Source organism: Rhinopithecus bieti, unplaced genomic scaffold (genome assembly GCF_001698545.2).
Source record: "Rhinopithecus bieti isolate Rb0 unplaced genomic scaffold, ASM169854v2 scaffold_23591, whole genome shotgun sequence".
In the NCBI taxonomy this organism is placed as follows: domain Eukaryota; kingdom Metazoa; phylum Chordata; class Mammalia; order Primates; family Cercopithecidae; genus Rhinopithecus; species Rhinopithecus bieti.
Genome location: NW_016811463.1, coordinates 393,890 through 418,276, shown reverse-complemented (window position 1 = coordinate 418,276; position 24,387 = coordinate 393,890). Strand labels below are relative to the sequence as shown.

At 35.5% G+C, this 24,387-nt stretch overlaps 1 protein-coding gene across 1 annotated transcript in view; it reads right to left on the bottom strand.

The window, feature by feature from the left end:
* Nucleotides 1-24,387, bottom strand: part of PRKG2 (protein kinase cGMP-dependent 2) — a 126,228-nt gene that overhangs the window by 45,648 nt on the left and 56,193 nt on the right. The window contains exons 6-12 of the mRNA XM_017893943.1: nt 22,657-22,720; nt 15,270-15,347; nt 13,576-13,670; nt 10,507-10,575; nt 6,535-6,633; nt 5,029-5,182; nt 2,720-2,856 (exon numbers count right to left, since the gene is read on the bottom strand). Coding sequence (XP_017749432.1) covers nt 2,720-2,856; nt 5,029-5,182; nt 6,535-6,633; nt 10,507-10,575; nt 13,576-13,670; nt 15,270-15,347; nt 22,657-22,720 — 696 coding nt within the window. The remainder of the gene's footprint in view (nt 1-2,719; nt 2,857-5,028; nt 5,183-6,534; nt 6,634-10,506; nt 10,576-13,575; nt 13,671-15,269; nt 15,348-22,656; nt 22,721-24,387) is intronic.

Below are 24,387 nucleotides of genomic sequence, written 5' to 3'. Positions count from 1 at the left end.
TGAAGACAGATAAAAACATGGTTATTATTAGAAATCTAGTTTAAAAACCTGTTTAAAGTTGCTTAGAACTGTCATCATAACATTATGAACAACGATCCCCATCTCCATATAAATACCCCACAACTACACTGGGCTTCTTGCCAAATCCTCTTTGATTTCCCTACTGCCTTGCTTCTGCTCCTGTGGATCTCTTTACTTAGATTGGCCTTTCTCTAACCACAGACTGAACTTCTTAATCTCAGTTTCACTGTAAAAATTTTATCCATTCTTCAGGGCCAACCTTCAAGGCCATCTTTTTAACAAAACAGCTCATTATCCCACCTACCAAATATGTCCTCTCCTTTTTCCAAAAACTCAGAGACCCCTGCATATGTCACCTTTAAGATTTGCCCTGCATAGTAGTAATTCATGTCAATGTCCTAATTCCCCTAGTTGGTTAATTGATCTTGGATTCCCCTGGAAATAGACTCTGAGACTGAGATTTGCAAGCAGTCAGATTAGTGGGGAGTGCAATTGGAAACAACAACTGTGGGGGAGGAAGGAAGTAGAATTGGGCTACGTTTTAGTGCCGACAAAAGCCTCAGCTTCAAGGGGCTCTGCAGTTGTTGGATACATGTCCCCAAAGAGAGAATATGATCTTAGGCAAGGTGGTTCTCTTCACCAAATAAAAACATAAACCAATGCCCAGAGAGGAACTGAGCTAGAGTCCTCAGCTGACAACCACACTCCTAGAAGCTGGGGGAATGGGGGCCTCAGTTCCAAAGCGGAACCTAGGCAGGGCATCATATTTCAACATTGTGTAAAAACAGTTTTGGGGTCTTAATCATCAAGAGACCTCCTTTTCTCCCTAGCACCACACCGAGACCAAAGTAGACAGTACAGCAGCCATATCATATACAGATAGAAGCAGCAATCAGGTAAAGTGGTTCAAAGGGTGGGCTCTGAACCAAACTGCCAAGCCTTAAATCCAGATCAGACATTTATTAGCTATGCAACCTCTGTTTTCTCATTGATTCTCAATGAACATATATATTCATTTTACTCTATATGGATTACATATTATTATGTATATTATTGATACGTATTCATTGAAATATATATATCCATTTTATTATAATTGACCAGTGAGATAAATGTGTTGATTATCTACACATATAGATATAGCTTAGAACAGCACCTGGTATATGTTAATTTCTCAATAAATGTTGTCATTAATATTTATTCTTCATTTTACTGCCTGACTACATGCCAGGCACTTTTGAAAGAGTTGAAAATAAGACAATGAATGCAATCTAATCCATGCCCTGAAGCTGCTCATCATAGTTTGTTAACAAAATATTAATTTTAAAAGGGCATCCATTCTGGGAACATAATTAATATAAAAGTAATTGAATGACTTTCTATTGGCACCACAGCCTGGGTTCAAACTTCTTTGTTGATCTTGGGGAAAAAAATGAGTCTGGAAAGATGGATAGGCAGAAAGAGTCTTTTAAAGCATTTGATCAAAAATCATAAATTTTAGTCATTACAGGGACACTTTACCCAGAAATCACTAAAACTACACTCTGGGGCATTATGACATACATGAAAGCATAAACTGGCTTACACCACTACCCCTGAACTCACAAGGATAGAGAGCTATGGCCTATAATAATTAACATTTCTTCTGCAAACTCTTGTGACAGCTACAGAAAGAATAACTATTAGGAGACGACTGTTTCGGTACCTAGGTACTACTAGGACCAGGTTACATTCCCCCTTGACTTCCCACATGTGCCCAAATGCTGCCTCCTGCAGAAATTCAAGATCAGGATGCTCTCTGAGGAGTTTCACACATATCCTTGCTTCCCTAGTCCCCAGTTCTGCATTAAGTCTGAATAAAATAACCAGTTCAAACTATTCCTCAATAATTTTATATTCATATATATACATACTCAAACAGATGTATATACACACACACTTTCGTGATGTTTACTCAAGAATAAAAACAACTGGAAAACATCTGACCCCAGATTTCAAACTTCTAACATTTTTAGTACTGTTGCTGTGACTTGGATGAAGAATCCAGAGTGGGGCCTCCTCCTCCTCTTCTTTCTGTCCTCTTGCATGGAAAGTTTAAAAGAAGAGCCGAGTACTACTCACCCATACAAAAAAAATGAGATTCTGTCATTTGCAACAACATGGATGGAACTGGAGGTACTTATGTTAAGTGAAATAAGCCAGACATAAAAAGACAAGCATCACACATTCTCACTTATTTGTGGGATCTAAAAATCAAAGCAATTGAATTCATGGAGATAGAGAATAGAGGGGTGGTTACCAGAGCCTGGAAAATGTAGTGGGGAGACATGCAGGAAGGGGAGATGGTTAATGGGGACAAAATAAAATAGAAAAAAAGAGTAAGTTCTAGCAACTGATAGCACAACAGGGAGATCACAGTTAATAACAATTTAATTGGACATTGTAAAATAACTAAAATAGTATAAGCGGATTGTTTGTAACACAAAGGATAAATGCTCAAGGGGATGGATACCCAATTTTCCATGCTGTAATTACTATGCATTGCATGCCTGTATCAAAACATTTCAGGCATCCCATAAATATATATGCCTATTATGTACCCACAAAATTAAAATAAAATAAAATAAAATAATTTAAGTAAATAAATAAATAAAGAGCCTGAAAATCCTAAGTCCTTGGAAGCCAAATGCTCACTTACTTCACAATGAATGGAGAGCACAGCTCCTCTAAGATCCTCTTCTCTGAGTAGACATGCTCCTGCTGCTTGGTGTCAACTATGTGCTTCTTCCTTATACACTTCATAGCAAAAGCAACATTTTCATTTTTTACTTTAACCTATGTAAGAAATGGAAAGATACCTCAAAATTAACTTATATCTATATAAAACATGCTAATTGATGAGAGTTAAAACTGTTTCATGTTTAATTAGTATGGAAGCCATTAACCACTTATCCCTTTGAGAACTTTCATTCAACTGTACACACTTCCATCATAATTTCTAGAATAGTACATCTATCTGGGTTGTGGCTCTAAAATTTTGTATTAAAGCAAAATAAAATTCTGTTAGACTTAATAATTTAGATAGTCATTCTATTTTAATTTGCAATGACATAAAAAACTTTGACCAGGAATTGCCATTTTTTCTATTATTCCACTTTGCATTTCAAAGCTTTCAAAGCAAGACTTATTATTATTATTATTATTATTATTATTATTATTATTATTATTTTAAGACAGGGTCTTACTCTGTTGCCCAGAGTGCAGTGGTGCAATCAGGGCTCGTTGCAGCCTTGACCTCCTGGGCTCAATCTATCCTCCCATCTCAGCCTCCTGAGTAGCTGGGACTACAAGTGTAAACCACCACACCCAGCTAATTTCTGTATTTTTTTATAAAGGTGAGGCCTCACTATGTTGCTCAGGCTAGTCTCAAACTCCTGAGCCCAAGCAATCCTTCCACCTTGGCTTCCCAAAGTGCTGGGATTATAAGCATGAGCCACTGCACCCAGCCTAAAGCAAGATATATGAAATCAAGCTCTATATCTGTACCATCCAATATGATAACTGCAAATCACATGTGGTTATTTAAATTTAAATCAAATAAAATTAAAAATTCAGTTCCTGAGTTATACTAGCCGCATCTCAAAAGCTCAACAGTCACATCTAATTAGTGGCTACCCTATTGAATAGCACAGATATAGGACTTCCCTCAGCACAGTTTTATTAAACAGTACTACTCTAGATGCACAAACAAGTATTTCCTTAAAAGGAAATAAACATTTTAAAATAATGTTTTGATAGATTTAAAACTCCATAAGCAGGCTACGGTAGACAAGTAACTAGATTGTGCAGAAATGGCTGCACTCCATATTTTGCTCATGTTTGCCGTTAGTGCTGCCCATGACTTTCAAATCAATGGTGAATTTACTGCTTCAATTATTATTAGAAAACAGATCTCAGCTTTGTTAATCGAATCCTTTTGCCACAAACTTAGATGAAAAATACCACTGCAGACGGGTATTATCTTTGTCTCTCCATAAGGCATAAGAGACATTACACACATTATTTATCTTAAAGAACTATTTGTCCCCACCCCCATCAGAGATGAAGTAAGGACTGGGTGTGAAGTGTACTGTCCAGACTTTCCTGACAACATTTCAAATTTGTTCATGCCCAAGGCCAGCCAGCAGACCAGCGGGTCAGCAGAGTTCCCAGAAGATAAGTTATGGTGAATCCTTAAAAATCTGATGGGCAAAGAAGGACTTGGTAATTGCCAAGGCCTCAGAGCCATCTGTACCCAGTAAGGCCACAGATCTCTATTCCACAGTTTCCTTAGAAAACTTGTTCTGACAGTACCACTTTTGCTACTCCTTGGAAGCTGATAGCTCAGAGAGGGGGTGATGTGGAAGGCACAACTGAAATCAGGCTGTAAGTTCCAAGATATCCTGATCAACACTACAGAAGGCTGCTCTTCAAATATTCCCTTGCATTCATCTTCTTGTCTTTTCTCACAATATGAAATTTTGAGCAACCCAAAAATAAGATAATGAAGGTGAAATACAGACATGGTACTGGAGTTGTTTAAAGAATGTAACTATAACATTGAATATTTCATTTCTATGGCATTTTCACTTGACACATTCTTCTTTTCCTTAGTGTATAGAGACTAAAAGTGTCATGAATGTATATAGACACAAATTTGCTGTTAGAAAATACATTATTTTATGTTTCCTTTTGGAAGTGCTTACTTGGTACATTGAAAACTATTGAGAAGAAAATTCACAAAAGATGTGATGTAAGCTTGAACTAGCAGTTGATTATTATAAGTTACTAGCACAGACCTGCTACTATACAATTTACAGAGTGAAAAGTTTACTTTCTCTATTTTGGTTCAAAGCGACATTTAAGATAGCAGTAACAATTCATATATTCCTCCAAGATATGCTGGAATATAAAACAAAAAAAAAGTCAAAAGGCTTCTCTCAGATGCTTGAAACGTAAACCCCTTACAAGCTCAACTCTTCCGAACCCACCAACGCCCAGTGTTGCAATAATCTCAAGGTTCTGGAATGGGGATGATGAGGAAAATCTGGCCACCTTCTCCTTCAGCTGAATCATTTCCAGAGAGAGTGCTTTGGACAGCTTCCAGTTAGACATGGACCGCCTGTACAAGAGAAGTGAAACTTTACACACACACACCCCCATAATCAAGAAGGTGTCATGCCATACATAAATTTCACTCCTACGACAGTCTGATTTCTGCTGTAACTATGATTTATAGTTGCCACAAAGGCTATCTCAACTTCTATGGATCAGACTCAGTCCCATGCAGGGAGAAAACAATAGAATATATAAACATAAAACTCACACATACACACACATACACATACACATACACATACACATACACATACACATACACATACACATACACCAGGGAACAGACAAATGCCAAATTGAATCAATGAGAGGTAAAATGGGTATAGTTATGTGGTATTTAAAATGTACTTCTTAGGTTTCTTCTCAGTGTGGAAATTTTTTTAAATTAAAAATATATATACCTCAAAAAAGCTGTTAAACAACCATGAAAAGCAGTCAATGAAAGGGAATAAAACAAGGCAGCCACTTCCTTTGCTGCATGTACAGGAGAATGCCACACTGACAATCTTTCCCACATTTTGCTAGTTTTGTCAGATCTTGAAGCTTTGCATGGCTGAACCAAAAAAACTGCTTTGTGAAATACGAAAAGTACATTTCTTACTTTATGTCTAAGTATTGTTGTTTGGAAATACCCATTTTTTTTCTCTTTTAATAAGGTTTACTGCTCCGGGTTACACATTCATAAATTATTACCACAAAAGGCCTTCAGCATAAAAATTGCAAAAACATATGTGAAGTACTGATTAAATCTTCTAATTTAATTCAAATTTAAGTTTTCTAAGAATTTTGACTATATGGCTTTGATAGCATTATCTAGTGAACATATGCTTAAGCATTCACTCTAAAAAAATGTTTCAGCAATTTTCAAATAATTTTCATTTAACAAAGTAGAGTTTTCTAGTACATAAAGAAAACGAATCACTATCACTACATTTAGAGACCTACCCAACCCCCTCCTCCACATATCCCTGGGCAATAGTTTCTTTACATTTTGAAAAAATTCTAACTATAACCCTGCTCTTTACCTCTAATCAAATATTAATGTCTTTTTGAGCTAAGTCACCAGGCAACATAAAATATCCCTTTTGTAAGTCCCTGGATTAGAACATTTCTCCCTAACGTTCCTACTCATCACCCAAAATAAAGGAGCAGACTATTTATAATAGACTTAGATAATATCCATTCTAGTGGAAGTGGTGTTGTCTTTGTGGAAGAACAATTAAAAAGAACTCTCCAGAATTTTCTAGTGAAGGCACATTAAAAGTTACCACACAGCAAGTCACACCCTCTGTCCCCTTCTTTATTTATCGGCTGCCAGAAGTCAGTTCCAGCTCAGGAAAACATTCCTCCACTTACTTCGCATGTCTTTTTTCATCATCACGGTTCAGGTTTGCCACATATCCTTCAAGGTATTTTTGCAGCTCTTCAAATGTACCAACAGTTTGGTTGAATGTTCTAAATAGATAGAATAAAATAAAATGCTCCGTGCTGATAGTTACCAAGGCAACTTGACATTCTTCTAAGCTCATAAAACACTAGCTGGTTATTTATGACTTTATAAATCATTTTTAAATCATTTATGAGATACTAAAGTTGATATAATATGTAGAAAGGTTATTAAAAGCCATATAAATTGATCCTTTGAGCTTATAAAAGCAAAGCGGCTATTAATGAGAACAGAAAACATTTTTTATAGTTTTCTGCCTGGTATTTAAGGTTTAACAACAATTTTTTTAAGAAGATAGTGGGAAGGGAACAGCCTTACATGATGTGTTTACTGAATTAACAGGTTACAGGGGTTGCAGATTCTTTTAACTTTGCTTAATTAAGTAAAATCGAGAATAAAATTTATCTCTTATCTCATGATAACTCTCTCCATTTCACATTCCTTCATAATTAAATCCAAATCGTTTTACCTTACTTTAGTAGTTCTCTGAGGATTAGCCAACATCTCATTACCTTTCTCATCCTTCCTGGATCACAGGTTCCTCGTGGGCCTGATCTAATCTCTCTGTCTCCAGTCCATGATCATTGGGAATTCTAACACAGTCCTATGCCCTTGAGAAAAATTAATCCCTTTCCCCACCAATGAAAGGCCAACTTTCTTGATTTATTCCAATGCTTCCCTGCTTCTATCTCCAACAATCTATCTTGACTTGTAATTATTAGGGTACTTCTTTTCCCTACTACAAAATAGTATCCTTCTTAAAAGTAAAGACCATGCTTTAATCATCTTTGTAACATTTTAAGTACCTGGTACACAGTAGAATGAAAAGAGTGAGTTTACCTCAAAATACCTAAAACTAATAAGCCAGAGCCACCTCAGTATTGTGCTGTCTCAGCTTACTGCCTCTACCCATTTACTTGACAACCAATCTATATTTACTTTATTAAGCACATATTACATACTGTGCAGAGTATTTTTCCTTTTCCCCTCCAGATCTATTCTCTACTCTTTTCTAGCCTGTTCTATGGGCTGACCTGTGTCGACTGAAGAGTAGTGAGACATAAAACAGGATGGTTATGAATTTTCTAATTTCCAATAGTTGAAATTTTCTGTTAAAAAGGAAACACTCTTACTTTGTTTTATTTTTATTTATTTTATACTTCAGCATTATTTTGCTGGCTATTAAACTAACTGCAGTATTGCTGTAAACAAATCTTATTTTTTAAATAGAGGTGAGACAGGTGCTATAGGTCTCTAGAAATTCTCCACTAACTAATCCTAAAGTCAAGTTTAAACAGCTACAACATTGTTGCTGTGATATTCAAATAGCTTACATTAATTCAGATGCTATAGTCTGAGAAATAACTAATGAGCTTTTTTTGAAATTTGTACCAACGGTCAATGATAGAGATGTGACAAATAGCATTTCCCATTTGTTTAGAGCTCTTGCCATACAAAAGGGTTATTTCATATTTTATCACTTTTAAAAATAGGAAATATAACTCAAACTTTAACTCTCCTTCTTGCACTGTATTCAATCTAAGCATTTGTTAAAATCATGAATTAAGAAAGAAGAAATAAAAAGTCACTGGCTTTCAGCCACTATATTTCATTGCAAGGATGGTGCCCTGTATTCAGCCACCATCTGGTGAGCACTTCCCATATGCCAAGGACTATGTCAAAGGCTGGCACTGCAACCGCAGTGAACAAGTTACATGTTTCTGTATTCATGAAGCTTACAGAAGCGTGGGGAGACAGATGTTAAATAAAGCAATCAAAGTGTTATAATGATATGACAAGGGTATAAAGGCTGCTAGGAGTGCATTATTGTGGGATCTTATTCTAGTCTATAAGTCATAGCTAGGATGATCATATAATTTATCATCCAAGCTGGAATATATTTCAGAGTGAAATGATGTGTCAATATTAAATATGCTGGTGTAATCTGAACTGTCTCAGTAAATCCAAGATGTAAGTAAACACAGTTATATCTGATCATCAGTTTGTCTCACCCATAGAAAAAATTCACATAATTTTTATGTCTCATTGTGCCTAATGCAATATTTTATATATTGCAGACTCTAAATTACACACATGTGAACTAAACATTTTAAAATTATAAACTGGCAAGTAACTTTTAAGCCATGTAAAATTATTGTATCCTCTTTATGGATTATGAATACATGAGATATTGTATAAATATGTGGTGTATGTGATTACAATGAAGGAAAAGGAAATGAATTCCTCCTTTCTATCCTATTTTTAGTCCTAGCATTTTGCATCCATTTATAATATTTTACCACACAGCTAATGCCACTCAGTGCTTGCACATATTTTAAGGAACATATATACAAGACCATCATTATTGATATACTGTACCAGTATATTTTCCATTTGAGAGTTGGCATCCAAAGATTACCTTTATCTGAACACAATTGGCACTTTTCTAGTCCTACGCTTTTGCTTGAGGGTTTTATTTCACCTAGGGGGACTTCGACATTTCCTCTTTGCCTAGAAAAGTCCTGTTAATACTTTAAATCCCTTTTCCACACCTAAAAATTAAAATAAAACCTTAACCACTTTACTGCATACTGATTGCTCTTCTTTTTGAACACATGCTTGGGAGTCAACTGGCATGGTGGAAAGCATGGGGAAATGAGTTAGGAAGCCTGGACAGGGATGGCTCCAACACAGGGAGCACTGTTAGGGAAATTATTTAACCTACCTGGGACTCATTTTGTATCTGTAGAGGAGAGAATTAAAACAACTCTAAGTGATATTAAGAATTATTATTAACATTTCAGGCATGTTAGCATTATTGTGGTCATGCATTACATATAATACTTAGCTTTTAGAAATGCAACTAAAATGTATAGATAAAATAATTTTATGTTGGGAATTTGCTTAAAAATAGTATGGATATAGCAGGAAGTGGTAAAGGGGTATAGATAAGGCATAAATTGATCATTGTTTAACTTGCATTATGGTTTCATGATACCATTCTATTTTTTGATATGTTTACATTTTCCATAATAAAATATATTTTAAATGCTCTAAAATTTTTTCCAGCTCTATATCTCTAGAATCTATGTTCAATAAATGTTCTATTTATTTAGCAGTCAACTATATACTACCTTGTGATATCTGTTGTCATTTTATAATTTTTGTTAATATTTCCTATGAGTATGCTCTATTTCTTTGACTACACTATGACTTTTCTGACATTGGCCTCCCTTTGGTATCACTGAATTTCCTTCATTTTGTCAAGTAGATAACCAATAAATACTGAATTGATTAATGAGAAACCCAAGTGGGCAGATTCAAACATGATTTAAAATGAGTGATGGATATAAAATAAGACTTATTTTGAAGAATAACCTAAGACAGTTAGAGATTAATATTGACACAAATCACTTATGAATTACCACAAACGTTCAATTAAAGTAACTCTGGAAAAATATGTAGCTAATAAATATTTTATGCTTTGAGAGAGGTTTTGTTCAAAAAATTTTTGACTACTAAAGGCATTTTAGAAATAAATTTTGTAATTGTTCACTATATTGTATGGAAGAAATCCATAAGCGAACTAATAAACTTACTTCCCTAGAAGATGCAGAATTTAAATCAGTCTATTGCTGATATTTATGTACAAACTCTGCACACAAAATATTTAGCCTGCCAGCATCTGCCCCTGCCACAGACCAATTCAGATCAGAAGGCCCTGTTCCTTCCCATGAATTTTAATAGAATGTACTTGCAGCTGAGATCGGCCAGTATTTCCAAGTGGTGATGAATGAGAAAACAGATCGGCCTTGGAGTAACAGAAGGCCAAGTCTTCAAAGGTGGCAGTGGCCTGCCTCCTCCAACATCAGTATACTCACTCTCGATCTATAACCAGGCATGCAACATCATTTTCTTCAGCAATAATGTTAGCTGACCTGACATCATCACTGCAAACAAAAATAGGAAATTCAATTTTCACTATAATTAGAAATTAAACATCCACTTTTATTAGGGAATGTACTAACTTTGTATGAAAACACAACCATCACTTAAACCTCCCAAAAACTGCCTTTAAACATCATAATTTATATCTCCCAAAAAAGATTTGAAATACGCCCCAACAGAGGTTATGTACATAAGGAATTCAGAGGAGAAGAAGATAATTGCACTGGGAAAGAGAAGAATAAGTGACAACAAATGTTTATGGAATCTCATTCTGAGCTTTGTGAAAGTCCAAATAAAATAGCTCTCCTCTGATCAAAGGAGAAGTATTCATTAACAAGAAGGCAAAACTGAAATTAACTGATCAGAGAAATGTATTGGAAAAACAGTCAAGTAATTAGCATAAGATAAACCAATCATTAATAAAATAAAAAAGTAATTTCAGTGCCATATCACCCAATTAATTAAATACTAAAATACTTTCATTTCAAAGCGTAAAGTGTATATTTTTCCATTAAAATCTCTGAAATCAGAGCATGTCTTAAAATTGGTAAAATACAATGTAATTAGCAGCATTTTCTTTTACTTAGGAGTATATAATAGGGCAGTGCATCTTATAACTGATAGCTTGCAATTGTATATGATCTAGTGGTTGCAAATTTAATTACCTAGTGAATGCCAATGGGTATCAGGTAAAGTACTTCTTTAGAGACTTTTACTTATATTAGCTTCCTCCCTCTATTAGTTATAAACTAAAAGACACACACAAAAATGGTACATCCACAAGGCACCCCATGCTCTGAGATTCATTTAAGGTGACTTGGGAGTACCAAGCATATCCTGGAGTACACTTTGGGACTCTTCTAGACAACTTCAGCAAAAATGTTATCACACAAAGTATATTTCCTTTATCTTCTCTTAGTAATAGGACAGGAAAAACACTGGCAGCCCACCTCTACTATTTCAAAGAAGACCCCTATCTACCTAGCTCACATTCTGAGACCTTCTGACATAACTCACTGTCCCTCCCAAGTTTACAGGGTCCTTGTTAGAAGATATCAGTGAAAACACTTCAGTTTCATGGACCTTTGAGACAGGAGCAGGTAGTTTGTACTTGTATATGTAAAGGTAGAGAGAGAGATAGAGATGGGGGATGTAGAGCCAGACAGATCTAGAAATAGACATAAACATAGACACAGACACAGACATGATCTTGACTGTGGGCCAACCATTTGATTTGTGAGCTTAGAGAAAGGAAAGGCATATGGTATTCTTTTGCATGTCAGTATCATGATTCTGACTGAGAATATTCTCTGCAAACATTTTACAAGTATTAGATGTATGTAAATACACTTATGTTTCTTTCATAGTAACTGTGTAAGTGCCATAGATTTATTTTCGCACATAAAATTCTGAAAGAACTCCAGGGACTATTTAATGTCAAGTCATGGAAATATACAGAATATAAGGAATACTGAATCATGGTCAGTGGCCCTAAAAGTGATAGCATTAAAAGACACAAAATATAAAATATTTATCTCCAACTTTCCTTCTCATTGATTTTAGCTTAATGCTTTCAAACACCTTTAGGAACTGAGTGTCTATATTAAACATAAATTCCCATGCTTTTTTATAGGAAAACACTATAATTGGCTAGCCACAACATATAGCATAAATTACTTCAGGCTCAGCAAAACTGAATAACATCTTTTCTTTCAAGAGCTATTTTGACTCTATACTGCATTTACAAAGTACTGTGCACTTACAAGCTTCAGCTGTTTTGCTTGAAAGTATGAGAAAACCTATAAGTGTTAAGAACAAAGACATTGAAGTCCTGGATAATAATATTACATTATTATATTGCACGAATGTATATTCTGTTACAAAGAAACAAAAGAAGAATAATTTTCCTAATACTGAAACAAGTTCATTACTAGCTATAAAGTGGTAAAGAAGAATTCAGCTTGTCTTTAAATCCCACTTTTAAATTATTTAAATAATAGCTAAAACTTTATTTTTAGCAGTTGGTTTTCTTTAAAAACTAAGAGATTTATGATTTTTAAAGACTCAAATTTGTCTTCAGGTAATATCTGAACACTTTTTCTTTGCTCTGTACTTATGTAAACCTGATCTACAAACCAGCAGAATTGGGGTTTCATGGGCAAAGGTTAAGAAGATAAATGAACAGGAATACTATTCCTTTTCCAAAATCATACAGTTGAAACAAATGCATTTAGTCATATGCAAATTTTAACTTATTTCTTAAGTAATTCCAAGTATTAATTTGAAAACATAGATAATTTCAATAAAGTGTGTTGCTCTAACTTTAACTTAATATTTTATAAAGTTATTTATATTTAGGAAAATGCATTTGATCAGACTTGAGGTTTTTATGAGTTCCAGGAAATGCAAAGTGTGCCTCAAGCCATTTAATTAGTTTTTAAAAATATTTCTTCCACAAATTAGATCAACAGTAAATAAACTCATACCTCAAGACTGAAGGTTGTGCTAAAAATTTCAAATGTACTATTTCGAGTTGTTTTTAAAACTTGCAAAACGAGCTGATAAAAATTCTTAAGAAAATACTACTTTTGACCTGATGATTTAAAAGCACACAAAATATATACAATTATTTCGTAATTTTTTAAAAGGTCAAAACTCTGAAGTAGGCAATATTTCAAACTTTGGAAATATAAAAATCTGTTTATAAGGATAATTTTTCTATTTTTAATCTTTTCTCAGACACTTTTTTGAAACTAAAAGTTTAATAGAACACCAATTTCATTTTCACCAGCAGACTTAAGATTTTCCAATTATTTCCTCTGCGAATTAGTATACTTATTTCCCACATAAAAAATATCCTAAGAAATCACTTCAAAATATATAATATTAGGATATTTGTTGCCATTAGCTTGGTAGCTCAATTTAACAACTCTAAATGATTTTATATAAAAAATAGTCAAAGCATTTTATCTAAACTATGGCACATAAATTCATGAATTCACCTGATAAGAGCTTTTTCTCCAAAGTATTCTCCTTTCTGCAGTGTTTTTATCAGCTGTGGTTGATCATGGCCTTCTGTACTCTGTGTTACTTTTACCTACACAATGTTAAACAATACAAAGAAAAAGAGACTGAAGGAAAAGGAGAATCTGAACACACATTCATTCAACCAAACCCTCCAGACCTAGATAAACTTGGACAAGGAAAAAGACAATACTTTTGTTTTAATTTTATGGTAATTAGGACAATTACCTACAATCAACCCATTTTGATAGATGTGGGAAATCTTATGGTCCAATATTATCAAATAACTACCCACTGTAAGAGGAAAATTCACCATCTAAACTCCACCTCCTAAAGTTAAATTTTAAATGTGAATCCAGTGATTCCTTCTGAGAGGTCCACAAAGCAAATAATAATGGTCTTGTGGGAACTTTTCTATTTTAAAAGCCTAATCAAGTTGACAAATTAATCAAAAATAAGGTTGAGTATCAGTAGTTCTGAGTCTGGTATCATTAGATTGACTGGCTGAATCCTGTGCACCTCCTAAAACTGAATGCAAAATGTTGATTGAAAAAGGGTCTACAACTTTCATGGGCATCTCAAAGCAATCTGCTGCCCAGAAAGGCTTAAGAACCCCCCACCCAGCAGGGCCAAACAGCAAAAGCCCTGTTTGTGGTTAGAGTTATTCCAATTCAACATGGTAACAAGTGCTGCTTTAGGCTGAATAGAAATTCTGTTTGGCATTTATGTATGTCACAATGAAATAAAATTTTAAAAATAATAAATGCAATTTTTTATTAGCAAGAATTCTTTCAAAGTATGGGGTCTAGGTTGGGAAAAAATGATAGGAAGTAGTTCTGAGTGTTGAAGAGTTTCAGAGGTTTGAAACTATTTTGTCCATGTTTTTCCTTCACTTGGGGCCAAATTCAAAGTTCAACCACAATTGAGTTTACAAATGGCAGTGCCTGACTGACTCCCTGATGATAAACTCTTCCAGAGAAGAGATAACATACATAAAAATCTGCCAGTTTATACACACAGGTACTCAAGAATTGACCCCTCCCTTCAATATTTCACAGATGTTTTTCATCTCTGAGTAACACTGTTGAGTCAACACTGGAACTACTGGCAACATGTTATCCATTCAATATCTAGGTTAAGAAAAAGACTTATTGTACATGTTAATATAAATTTTGCATCAGCATCTAAGTTCACTTGAGTTGTTTTGTATCAATTGAAACTCTGAGCCATATTGGTTCTATAAGCTTGATACCTAATTGTTACTGTCTTCAATTGCTGAATTCATTCTCCACCTACTACTTGTCATATCTGTTGGATGAGAAAATATTCTAGTACTGATCTTGGAATCTGGGGATGATTGAGAATCACATATTCATAGCCAGAAGGGACCTTATAAATAATCCAGCCATCTCATGTACAATTAAGCTAGGTCTACCCCCAAAAAATCAAGTGACCTAAATAACATTACTAAGAAGTGATTATTTCTTAGGGGGTCCTGTGGCCTCCGCTCCAAACCCAGTGTTCAAACAGAATTGCATGGGACTCTACCGGTAGAAGCTCCTTTATCTGTCCAAAATGGAGGACCTATGTTACAATGCAAAGCATAGTTGAGATTATGGCAAACTGATTTAAAATAATCTTTTTGATTTAGTAAGCTTTAATTAACAGTTACCTTTCCTTTTGCCAAAATGAAAAAGGTACTTCCTTCCTCGCCCTCTCTAATGATGTAATCTCCTTTATCATAGTATTCCTGTTGGGATGAGAGAGAAAGAAAATGTTAGATCAAGTGGAGACATACAATAGAAGACATAAAGGAAGCACAACTCCTTTTGTCTTTGAAATGAGTATTTCACACCTGTTTTGGGGTTTGTTTGGTTGTTGTTTTTGCCTATTGTAACTGTAAGCTTTTCTTACACTGCAGTCATAAACTGTAGGAAAGTAAGGAAACTTTTGCTTTATTATCTGCACTTACGTTTTCTTCTTTCACAGAGTAAATTCACCTGGAATACTGAATTTCAGGCATGGGGTCCAAAGACATAAAGAGAAACGAGAGCCAGGCAACATCACCAGCTTTCACCTGCATAATCTAAATATAAACTGTTTGGTGATCAGCAACATTCTAAAAATTGAGTCTGGGGTCTAGAAAAAGAACAAGTGATTATATAATATCCCCAGTGGATATTAGGAAAATTACCCTTAATTTCTAAGTCCTTGAAAAGCAACTTCTCAGAAGATTCTACATTTACAGTAGGTAATGCTGTCATAATACTATATCCAAAGATTTCTCATCATAAAACATTGACATTGGAAATTTTTACATGTAAATTCTATTATTTAATTTAGATTTATTCTCATGAAATCTCAAATTACTGTATATTTCTTTTTATCTGTTAATATCTGTTTCTCTTGTAAATGTTTATATGATTAGAAAATTCTTGAGGAGGGAAAAGTAATCTATCCACCTGTCAGACCAAAAGAGCAACTAAAGATCTCAGAAAACAAAGGATAGATTAAACTGTCCACCTCTACTTTGCTTTAGTTTGATCTTGTCTTAAAGTCACAGAACTAAGATGGATCTCTTAATTATTTATACAAAAAAAAAGTGGCTTCTTTAATTTTTAAAAAGGCATAACTAACCACATAATTGCTCTCTCTTGTTTTTCTTTTAGACTTGAAAATAAATTCCAAACTAAACTACTTTTGTGTCTGTTGTTTTTCAGTACTTTCTTGATCATTTATTCTTAAAACCTATTTACATTTCTGGAATAAATGTCACTCCTAATACTAATAAATACGCCTTTTATTTTCATAATACTATGTACATTTTATAAGACATGTCAACATCTCATGGAAGGAAGTATAATATTTTGGAGTAAAAGTACTTTGAAGCCAAACACATGTATATTCAAATCCCAGTTTACAATCAATTTTACTTTCCTCAACCGATGAAATTAAAGTAACAACACTTATCTTCAAAGATTTAGAAAAGCGCATTAGTTTTCTATTGCTGCTGTAACAACCACAAACTTGGTGGCTTAGAGCCACACCCTTTTAATATTTATAGTTTCTGTGAGTCAGAAAGTCTAGGCACGATGTTGCTCAATTAGGTTTCTCAGTTAGGGTCTCTCAGGATGGAGCTCAAGGTATCAATAAGGCTTATGTCATTCCGGAAGCTCAGGGGAAAATTCACTTTCAAGGTCATTCAGGTTGCTGGAAGGATTCACCTGCAGGATAAGATCCCATTTCCTTACTGACTGACAGTGGGAACTACCCATCAGGTCTCTCCCATTCCTACAGAGAGCCTCTGGATTCTACTTCTGCTGCATCTCTCTGACCCCAACCAGAGATAATTCTATGCTCATGTAACTATACTCAATAGTCATTCACCTAGCCAATTCATGGTAATCTATTTTAAAGTCCCAAACTTTAAGCATACCATTAAAGTCCCTTTTGCCATGTAATATAACATATTCACACATTCCAAGGATGAGAATCTGGATATCTGGAAGGGGGGATGGGGCAGGGAACCATTCTGCCTACCACAATAAGTCAATGAAAGGCAATGTTGTCTGAAATATTAGGAGCATCTGAAATACAGTAAATGCACAATTAATAATTGCCATGCTAAGAAGGAGAATGGTAATGATTTGCTCAGCTGTTTCCTACATCTTCTGGACCTCTATTTCCTTTTCTGTAAAGTTAAGATTGTATTTACTACTACACCTAATGTTTGAGGACTAGTTAAGATGGTGTATCTAAAGTACCTGATGGAATGTTCAGTACACACTAGGTACCCAGTGACTGTTCATCCTGTGAAAGAGGCTGTGAGCTGGTCTTGAAAGTCTTCCAGAGGAATGTATGACTGTCTAGTTAACTTACACTTGCCAGCCTTCCTGCATTACCTATGGCCATGTGATCAACTTTCATCTAAAAGAATCTGAGTGGAAGTGATCTGTGACACTTCCACACCAAGCCCATGCATGCTTCCATGCATGTATCTTTATACTTTTTCCCCAATTATAATGGCATGGCCCACATAAACCTAGAAAACCACATGTTGAAAATGGCAGAGTAGACATCAGCTTGGGTTCCCAAATGACTGTGTGGAGCCAATTGGGACTATCTTCCCTAGACAGTTATGTTAATGAGAGACAAACTTCTGTTTTATTTAAGCAATGATATTTGGCATTTCTTTGCCTCATAGTTTGTTTACTCAAACCCTTCATTCCCTTCCCAATTTTAGCTTTATCACAAACCTTGACTATATGCAGTGTGATTTTGCAGTGGAGATGACTACGACCCCTACAGGATGATCCTGATCCCCCACACAGTCCAGCTGTCTTCACCATGTAGCTAACATTCAATGTTTTTTGCTATAGCTGCTGGGATTGTGTTCCATGTTCCTATTTCAGACAGTCTGCTCTTCAAGCTCCCCTGTTCCCATCACAATTTTAGTCCTCATTACCCACATGGAGCAGAAGAAACACGGAGAATTTCTGAAGTGCTGTTAGGCTGTTCTTCAGTTATTATAAAGCCTTTGATGTGTGCAGAGGTGTGGCTTTAATTCCTGACAACCGAATAACTTCAAAGGGGGGAAAGCTTGAAAGGGGATACTGAGGAAGAACTTTGTTATTTTTTAAGGGACAACCTTACTAGTGGTATTTTTTTCCATGGATGATTCTCTGTCACCCAAAACCATGGGAGGAAGATAAATAATACCTCCCAGTGTGTTGACAGTAACTTCATAGATCGGAAAAGGCTGTGGAAATAGGTCAGACCAAAAATATATAGTGGTAAGTACTGACTGTGATGCTAGACTGCCCAGTGTTTGTCAACTGGAGAGTGCAACCAGTCAAGCCAGGGTGGTCACTGAGACCAAAAAGAGAAATGCAAATAATGTTGTTATTGTCCTTGTGGTTACATTGCAAAGGTGTCCCTTAGAGGACCAAGAAGCCATAGACCCCATCCTGCAGAGCAATGGTTTTCAAGCATTTTTTACCCTCACCAACAGTAAGAAATACATTCTGCATGTATTCCCAATACATACACAAGAGCATGTACACATATTTACACAAAATTGAAACATTTTTCAAAATAATACTTATACTTAATATTGATTTTTTAAATGTTCCTCTAAATTGGTTTCATAACCTAGTAATGAGTTTTAACCCATTTTTACCGTAAACAAAATGCTCATTCTGTGACAATCTAGCAAAATGCTAGAGCCTGAGTACCTGTAAATACAATATATAAAACCAGAAGGAAATTCCAAAGTGACGGAGGACAAAGACAAACAAGGAAGGCAACGACTTCCCTAGAGTCTTTAATTTGCAGCTAGAAATCTTCTTTACAAATATCTTGCAAAAAGCAAATGAAATCTTCATCAAAAAGAAGTATTGGAAGTACTGATGATATACAACCAGATGTGTAGTACACACACCCATGCACATACATCTGTGCATTATGTGACTATGTACTCAAGTATGTTGGTTAAAAAATTGTTTACAGTTAATTATCTATGTTGTTACTAGTTAATCTTTGTTTTCCAAGTACAAGAGTTTAAAACACCTCAGAAATTTTATTTTATTTTATTTTATTTTATTTTTTTTGAGACGGAGTCTCACCGTGTCGCCTGGGCTGGAGTGCAGTGGCCGGATCTCAGCTCACTGCAAGCTCCGCCTCCCGGGTTCACGCCATTCTCCTGCCTCAGCCTCCGGAGTAGCTGGGACTACAGGCGCCCGCCACATCGCCCAGCTAGTTTTTTGTATTTTTTTTTAGTAGAGACGGGGTTTCACCGTGTTAGCCAGGATGGTCTCGATCTCCTGACCTCGTGATCTGCCCGTCTCGGCCTCCCAAAGTGCTGGGATTACAGGCTTGAGCCACCGCGCCCGGCAACACCTCAGAAATTTTAAAGCAAGCACACCTGGATCAGGTGGACCCAGTCAGCCATTCAGGCATGTAGCACCTGATTGGTTATTTTCAAAGAACCAGATACTACAAAATGAAAAACAACAGAAGTTATTCCTATTTGGGTGAGCCAATCACATAGAATTCTATGATTTAAATGTTGAAAGAGCTCATAGAGATATGGCCCACCACTCCATTATTTTGTAGATGAGGAGATGATATGCTAAAGTCCACCACAATTCATTGAGCTGGTAGAGTGACAGAGGCAGAACCACAAGCCCTAATCTCCAGACTTTGGACTAGTGCCCTTTCTACAACACCTGGCTGCCCCACCTTTAGCTCAATGGTTCATGAACGGTAGCAAAATCTACAATTATTTCAACTTTCTTATGACTCTGGATTTAACCATTAAGATGACAGGAAAAAACATCCTGGTTTATGTAAGTGTTGGTAAGGACTACAAGAAAGACTAGAGTTTAAAAAAGTGATTCAAATGTAAAATTCCCAAAGAAAGAGGCAGATGGTTGCAAACTCTAAACATTCATAACTAAACCAGTGCCTCTTAGACTTTAATAAGCATAAAAATCCCACCATTAGAGTGTTAGGTGTGGATTTGGGGGGCCTAACTTGAGTTTCTGATTCAGTAAGTGCGGGGTGGTACCTGGGAATATGCCTTCTCATCAGCACCATGGGCAATCTGTCTAAGTGCAAGGGTGCTTCACACTATACCCTCATCCCAGCCTCATACACCTCAGCTTTGTGAAAGACGGCAGGTTAGAGTCACAGTGCAAAAGGCCAAAGGGTCAAATACCAAAGCACTGTGACTAACAGGTGGCTTTATGATGACTCACAATGTTTGTAGTTCAGAAGGATGTCACAGTTAAATCTCATGCTTAGTGGATTCATCAGCATATGTGGGAGCAGAAACCACTTCCACTCTTATCTTCCATACTGCACAACTGCCCGGTGCATAAGTCACACTGTTATTTTCATTGTCGTTAATCTTACACTCCGTTCTGAATCTATATTGTGCTATTACAGTTCTCATGAGTTAACTCTTCATGAACTCTAGTATGTTGGTGTTATTCTCACCCTCATTTTCTTATCAGAACACAAGAAGAGGCTTAAAGGCAATGGCTGCCTCTATAACTAAACGTTCTGAGTGATTTAAGCTAAAGCAAGAAATGCTATTGAAACATTGCACAATCAGGGCCATTTGTTCTAGGAGTTCAACCATCTTAAGTTTCAACAAACACATCAGATCAACTACTTGGTGATGGGAAATTCTGATTCTCCCTTCCCCACCCCCTGCTACATGCAAAACTCCCAAATCAACTCCTAAACTTCATGACAGATTTAGCTTGTGTTTTTCAAAAATTATGGGGACAGTTTATGGGACAGCTGGTCCTAGAACTCTGGATGCTGTCAAAACTGATACAGTAGTGATTGGCTGTTGTCAGGACCAAGTTGATAGGTCATTAGTCCAAGCTACGCTGGTAAATCACATGCTTTTCTTAGCGCTAAATAGATCCCATTACTCCCTTGTTAATCACTTTCACATTTGAGAATTTTCACACATCACAGAGACACATTTGTTTGCCAGGTATGAATAAAGAGCCCTTTATAAACTGTGCTGCTGTCTGCAAATGCTGAGATACAGTGAATCCTTTCCAGGGTGTTTGAAAAGATGAGTTTTTCAAATTTGAATTGTGTGTTAATTATTACTGGATTTGAGCCCCCATCTATATATTCTGTAGCAATTACCTGTGGCTGCTATAAATATGTCTAATTTACCATTTATTTTAATGATACTAAATTTTGTATTTGCTGTCAACATAGAAATCCCCTCTGGTGAATCTACTCTATTAGTATTATATTAAAAACAGATTTCCTTGGTTAAAAAAAAAAAAAAAAAAAAAAAACTTAGGCATCTCCGAGCTTTAAATAAAAAAAAAAAAAACACCCTTTTAGAAATTAGGATGAATTATTAATTTGTAACATCTGTGATTGGGTTATGTTACAATGGGAGACTCTCAAGAGACCCAGGGTAAGCAATCTTCTTGAAAATGACTTCATATCTGAACCCCCTGGGGGCACAAGGCCAGGCACTGTGTCATCATGGTCTGTCCTTCATAAACTGCTGGATGGGTTCCATGAATTGTAAATGGAAACACTGCTGGTGTCACTTACACTTAAGGATAAAATGGTCCCTACTCCCTGCTTGACAGATATTAGTTACATTGTATATTGTGATTGACAGAGGCATGAATCTGTCAACAATCAGCCTTGCAGAGTTTTTGGGGTTTTTTTCCCTCCCACTGAGAACAGCTTTATAAAAGCTTGAATTCTATATGTGACTCCTTTACTATTCCTTACCTCCTTTAAATTCCATAAAAGCCTTCTGGGTTTCAATAAAACTGACCCCCCAAAGAGTTAAAGAACGTATTTGCTTTGAATTTTAATCTCTGAAATCTGAAGACGTTTTCACAAAATGCATATCGTTAGAATACAAGGTACATGTCGTAAAAGCATTATTCATGAAAAGACTTGACTAGTCTTGGACTAGAACCAACCATCTGGGTGATGCCTAAAATGACTTTTTGAACACATTCCAATATGCCGTTTCCCCCTAGATGTTAAAATAGATAAAGTGCTTCTTAAGTAGAGCTTTTAAAATGTGTTTTTGTGGCCTAGAGTGTTCAAGTAGAAAGTGTTTCACAGCCTGACTCAGAGGCTTGCCACCAAAAGGACCAACATACCCTTTCTCTGCTCCAGGTCTTAATTATGCATCAGTGACTCCTTTATACTATGAAAACTCTGTAAGGGATTGTGATGTTAATTGTAGGAAATAAAATGCTTCTTGAGTAAGGCAGGTTTGTTTTATAAGATATACTAAAAAGATTAAAATATGTAAATCAAATTTCACTTTACACATGCAAATCCAATTTCCTTTTATACATCTAAAGAGTTTAAACCTTTCTCCACCCCTTAAGGCAGCATGAGTTAGCTTAAGGTTTTCATCATAGAAAAGCCTCTTGGTCTCTGTAGACTGGTGCTCTGACATCTTTTTCTTATTTATTTATGGTGTTAATAATATAACTACATTCTAATATCTTCTACTGAAATTTATTTTTTACTTCAAAATTTCTTACCACTTCCAAGCAGTCAATGATCTTGGTTAATTTATCTTCAGGTAAATTCTTCAGCAAGGATACACTTCAAAATTAAAAAGAAACCTTTAATTACCTTCCTGAATTAAGATATAAATATACACATATGCAGGTTCTAAAATCTTTACAAACATTTAAAAATATATAATGGACTTTGATTCTTCCAAAGTAAATGTCCAAATAACTGAAAACACATCAATAACTAAATTTCATATACACTGGAAATTATAGATATATAATCACAGACATGTGCCATAGGCAAATAAATGAAAAATAGTAAGATACCAGATGGGGGGGGAAAATCACATTTTGTCTCTTTGGTAAAAATAAATTTATATTTGTTGTTGGTTTTGAATCGCATTTTGCAATTTGTTCCTCTCCACATCTCAGTATCTCTTTTATTAGTTTGTGCGAGGAGCTCTGCTTCCAGTGGAGAATCAGATTTTTGTCTAAATCCTTATAATTAAGTAAGGACTGAATCCGGGGTTGGGAGGGAACATGGGAATTGACATTGAAATGATCTCTGATTATTAGTCATACTGTACTGTCTTTTAAAATTAATGACAGCCAGAGGCATGGATGAACTTCAAAAATCGGCTAAATCAAGCTACAGGCAAAATTATAAACAACACCAAGGGAATGATCGCTAAACTTCAGAATGCAGATACCCTCAAGGAGAGAAGGAGAAAGAAGCTGGAAATAACATGGGGAAGGACATAAGAACTTCAACAACTGCTTTCTCTTCCTTAGGTTGGGCAGTAGCTTCATGGGCGTTCATTTTGTTATGATGTCTTATAACTTACACATGTACTATATATCACATAGAATATCACATACTTCAAATAAAAATGTAAATGGAAAAAAAAGATACTGTATATTATGAAACAAAGAGGAATGTATTCCCCTAATACATCTCACTATAGATGAAATGGTAAAAGAGTCATCAGAACTTGTTATTAACACAGGCTATCAGGAAATTTTACTTCTGGTCCAAACAGGGATCTATAACATTAGTGAAAATTAACAATTATAAAGCCAGCATGTTTGGAGGTTGGTGGGAAAAGATATACAAGAAAAAATATTTTCTCTGTCTCCCCTCTATGAAGGCAAGAATCAGGTTTATCTTGTTCACCACTAAATCTACAATATTTAGTGCCTGCTAATAAGTATTAGTTAAATGAAGGAAATAACAAAAGGAGGGAAGGAAGGAAGGAATATTCACTAGCAGATCATCTGAGCTTTTTCCACTAAGAACATACTGGACTCCAAGCAAATTAACTGCTATGCCTAGTTCACGTTTTATCTCAGACATTCAAACACAACCCAGGTACACTGGTTTTTTTCAGGTACCTCTTTTTGGCCCTTGCATAAGTGTGGTTTATCAGCTTTAAATGCATCTGTGTTGCTCAGTTGGTGGATTTTGAGATTACCTAGATTCAAGTGGACCCCACAATATGATAGCTAACTCATTGGCTGGCATATAGGTAGAGAACCTGCTTGTCATTATTGCAGCTCTCTGCCAGCAGACATTATTGTCTCTGGGAGGACAAATCAGTAAGATTCTATATGAGAAATCTTATTCAATGTTTATTTAGAGTCTACACTATAAGCTAAGCACTATATGGCCCTAAAATCATTAGCTTTGAAGGATTCTTATACTAGAAAAAATCACCATAAGAAGAACTTTTTTTTTTTTTTTTTTTTTTTTTTTTT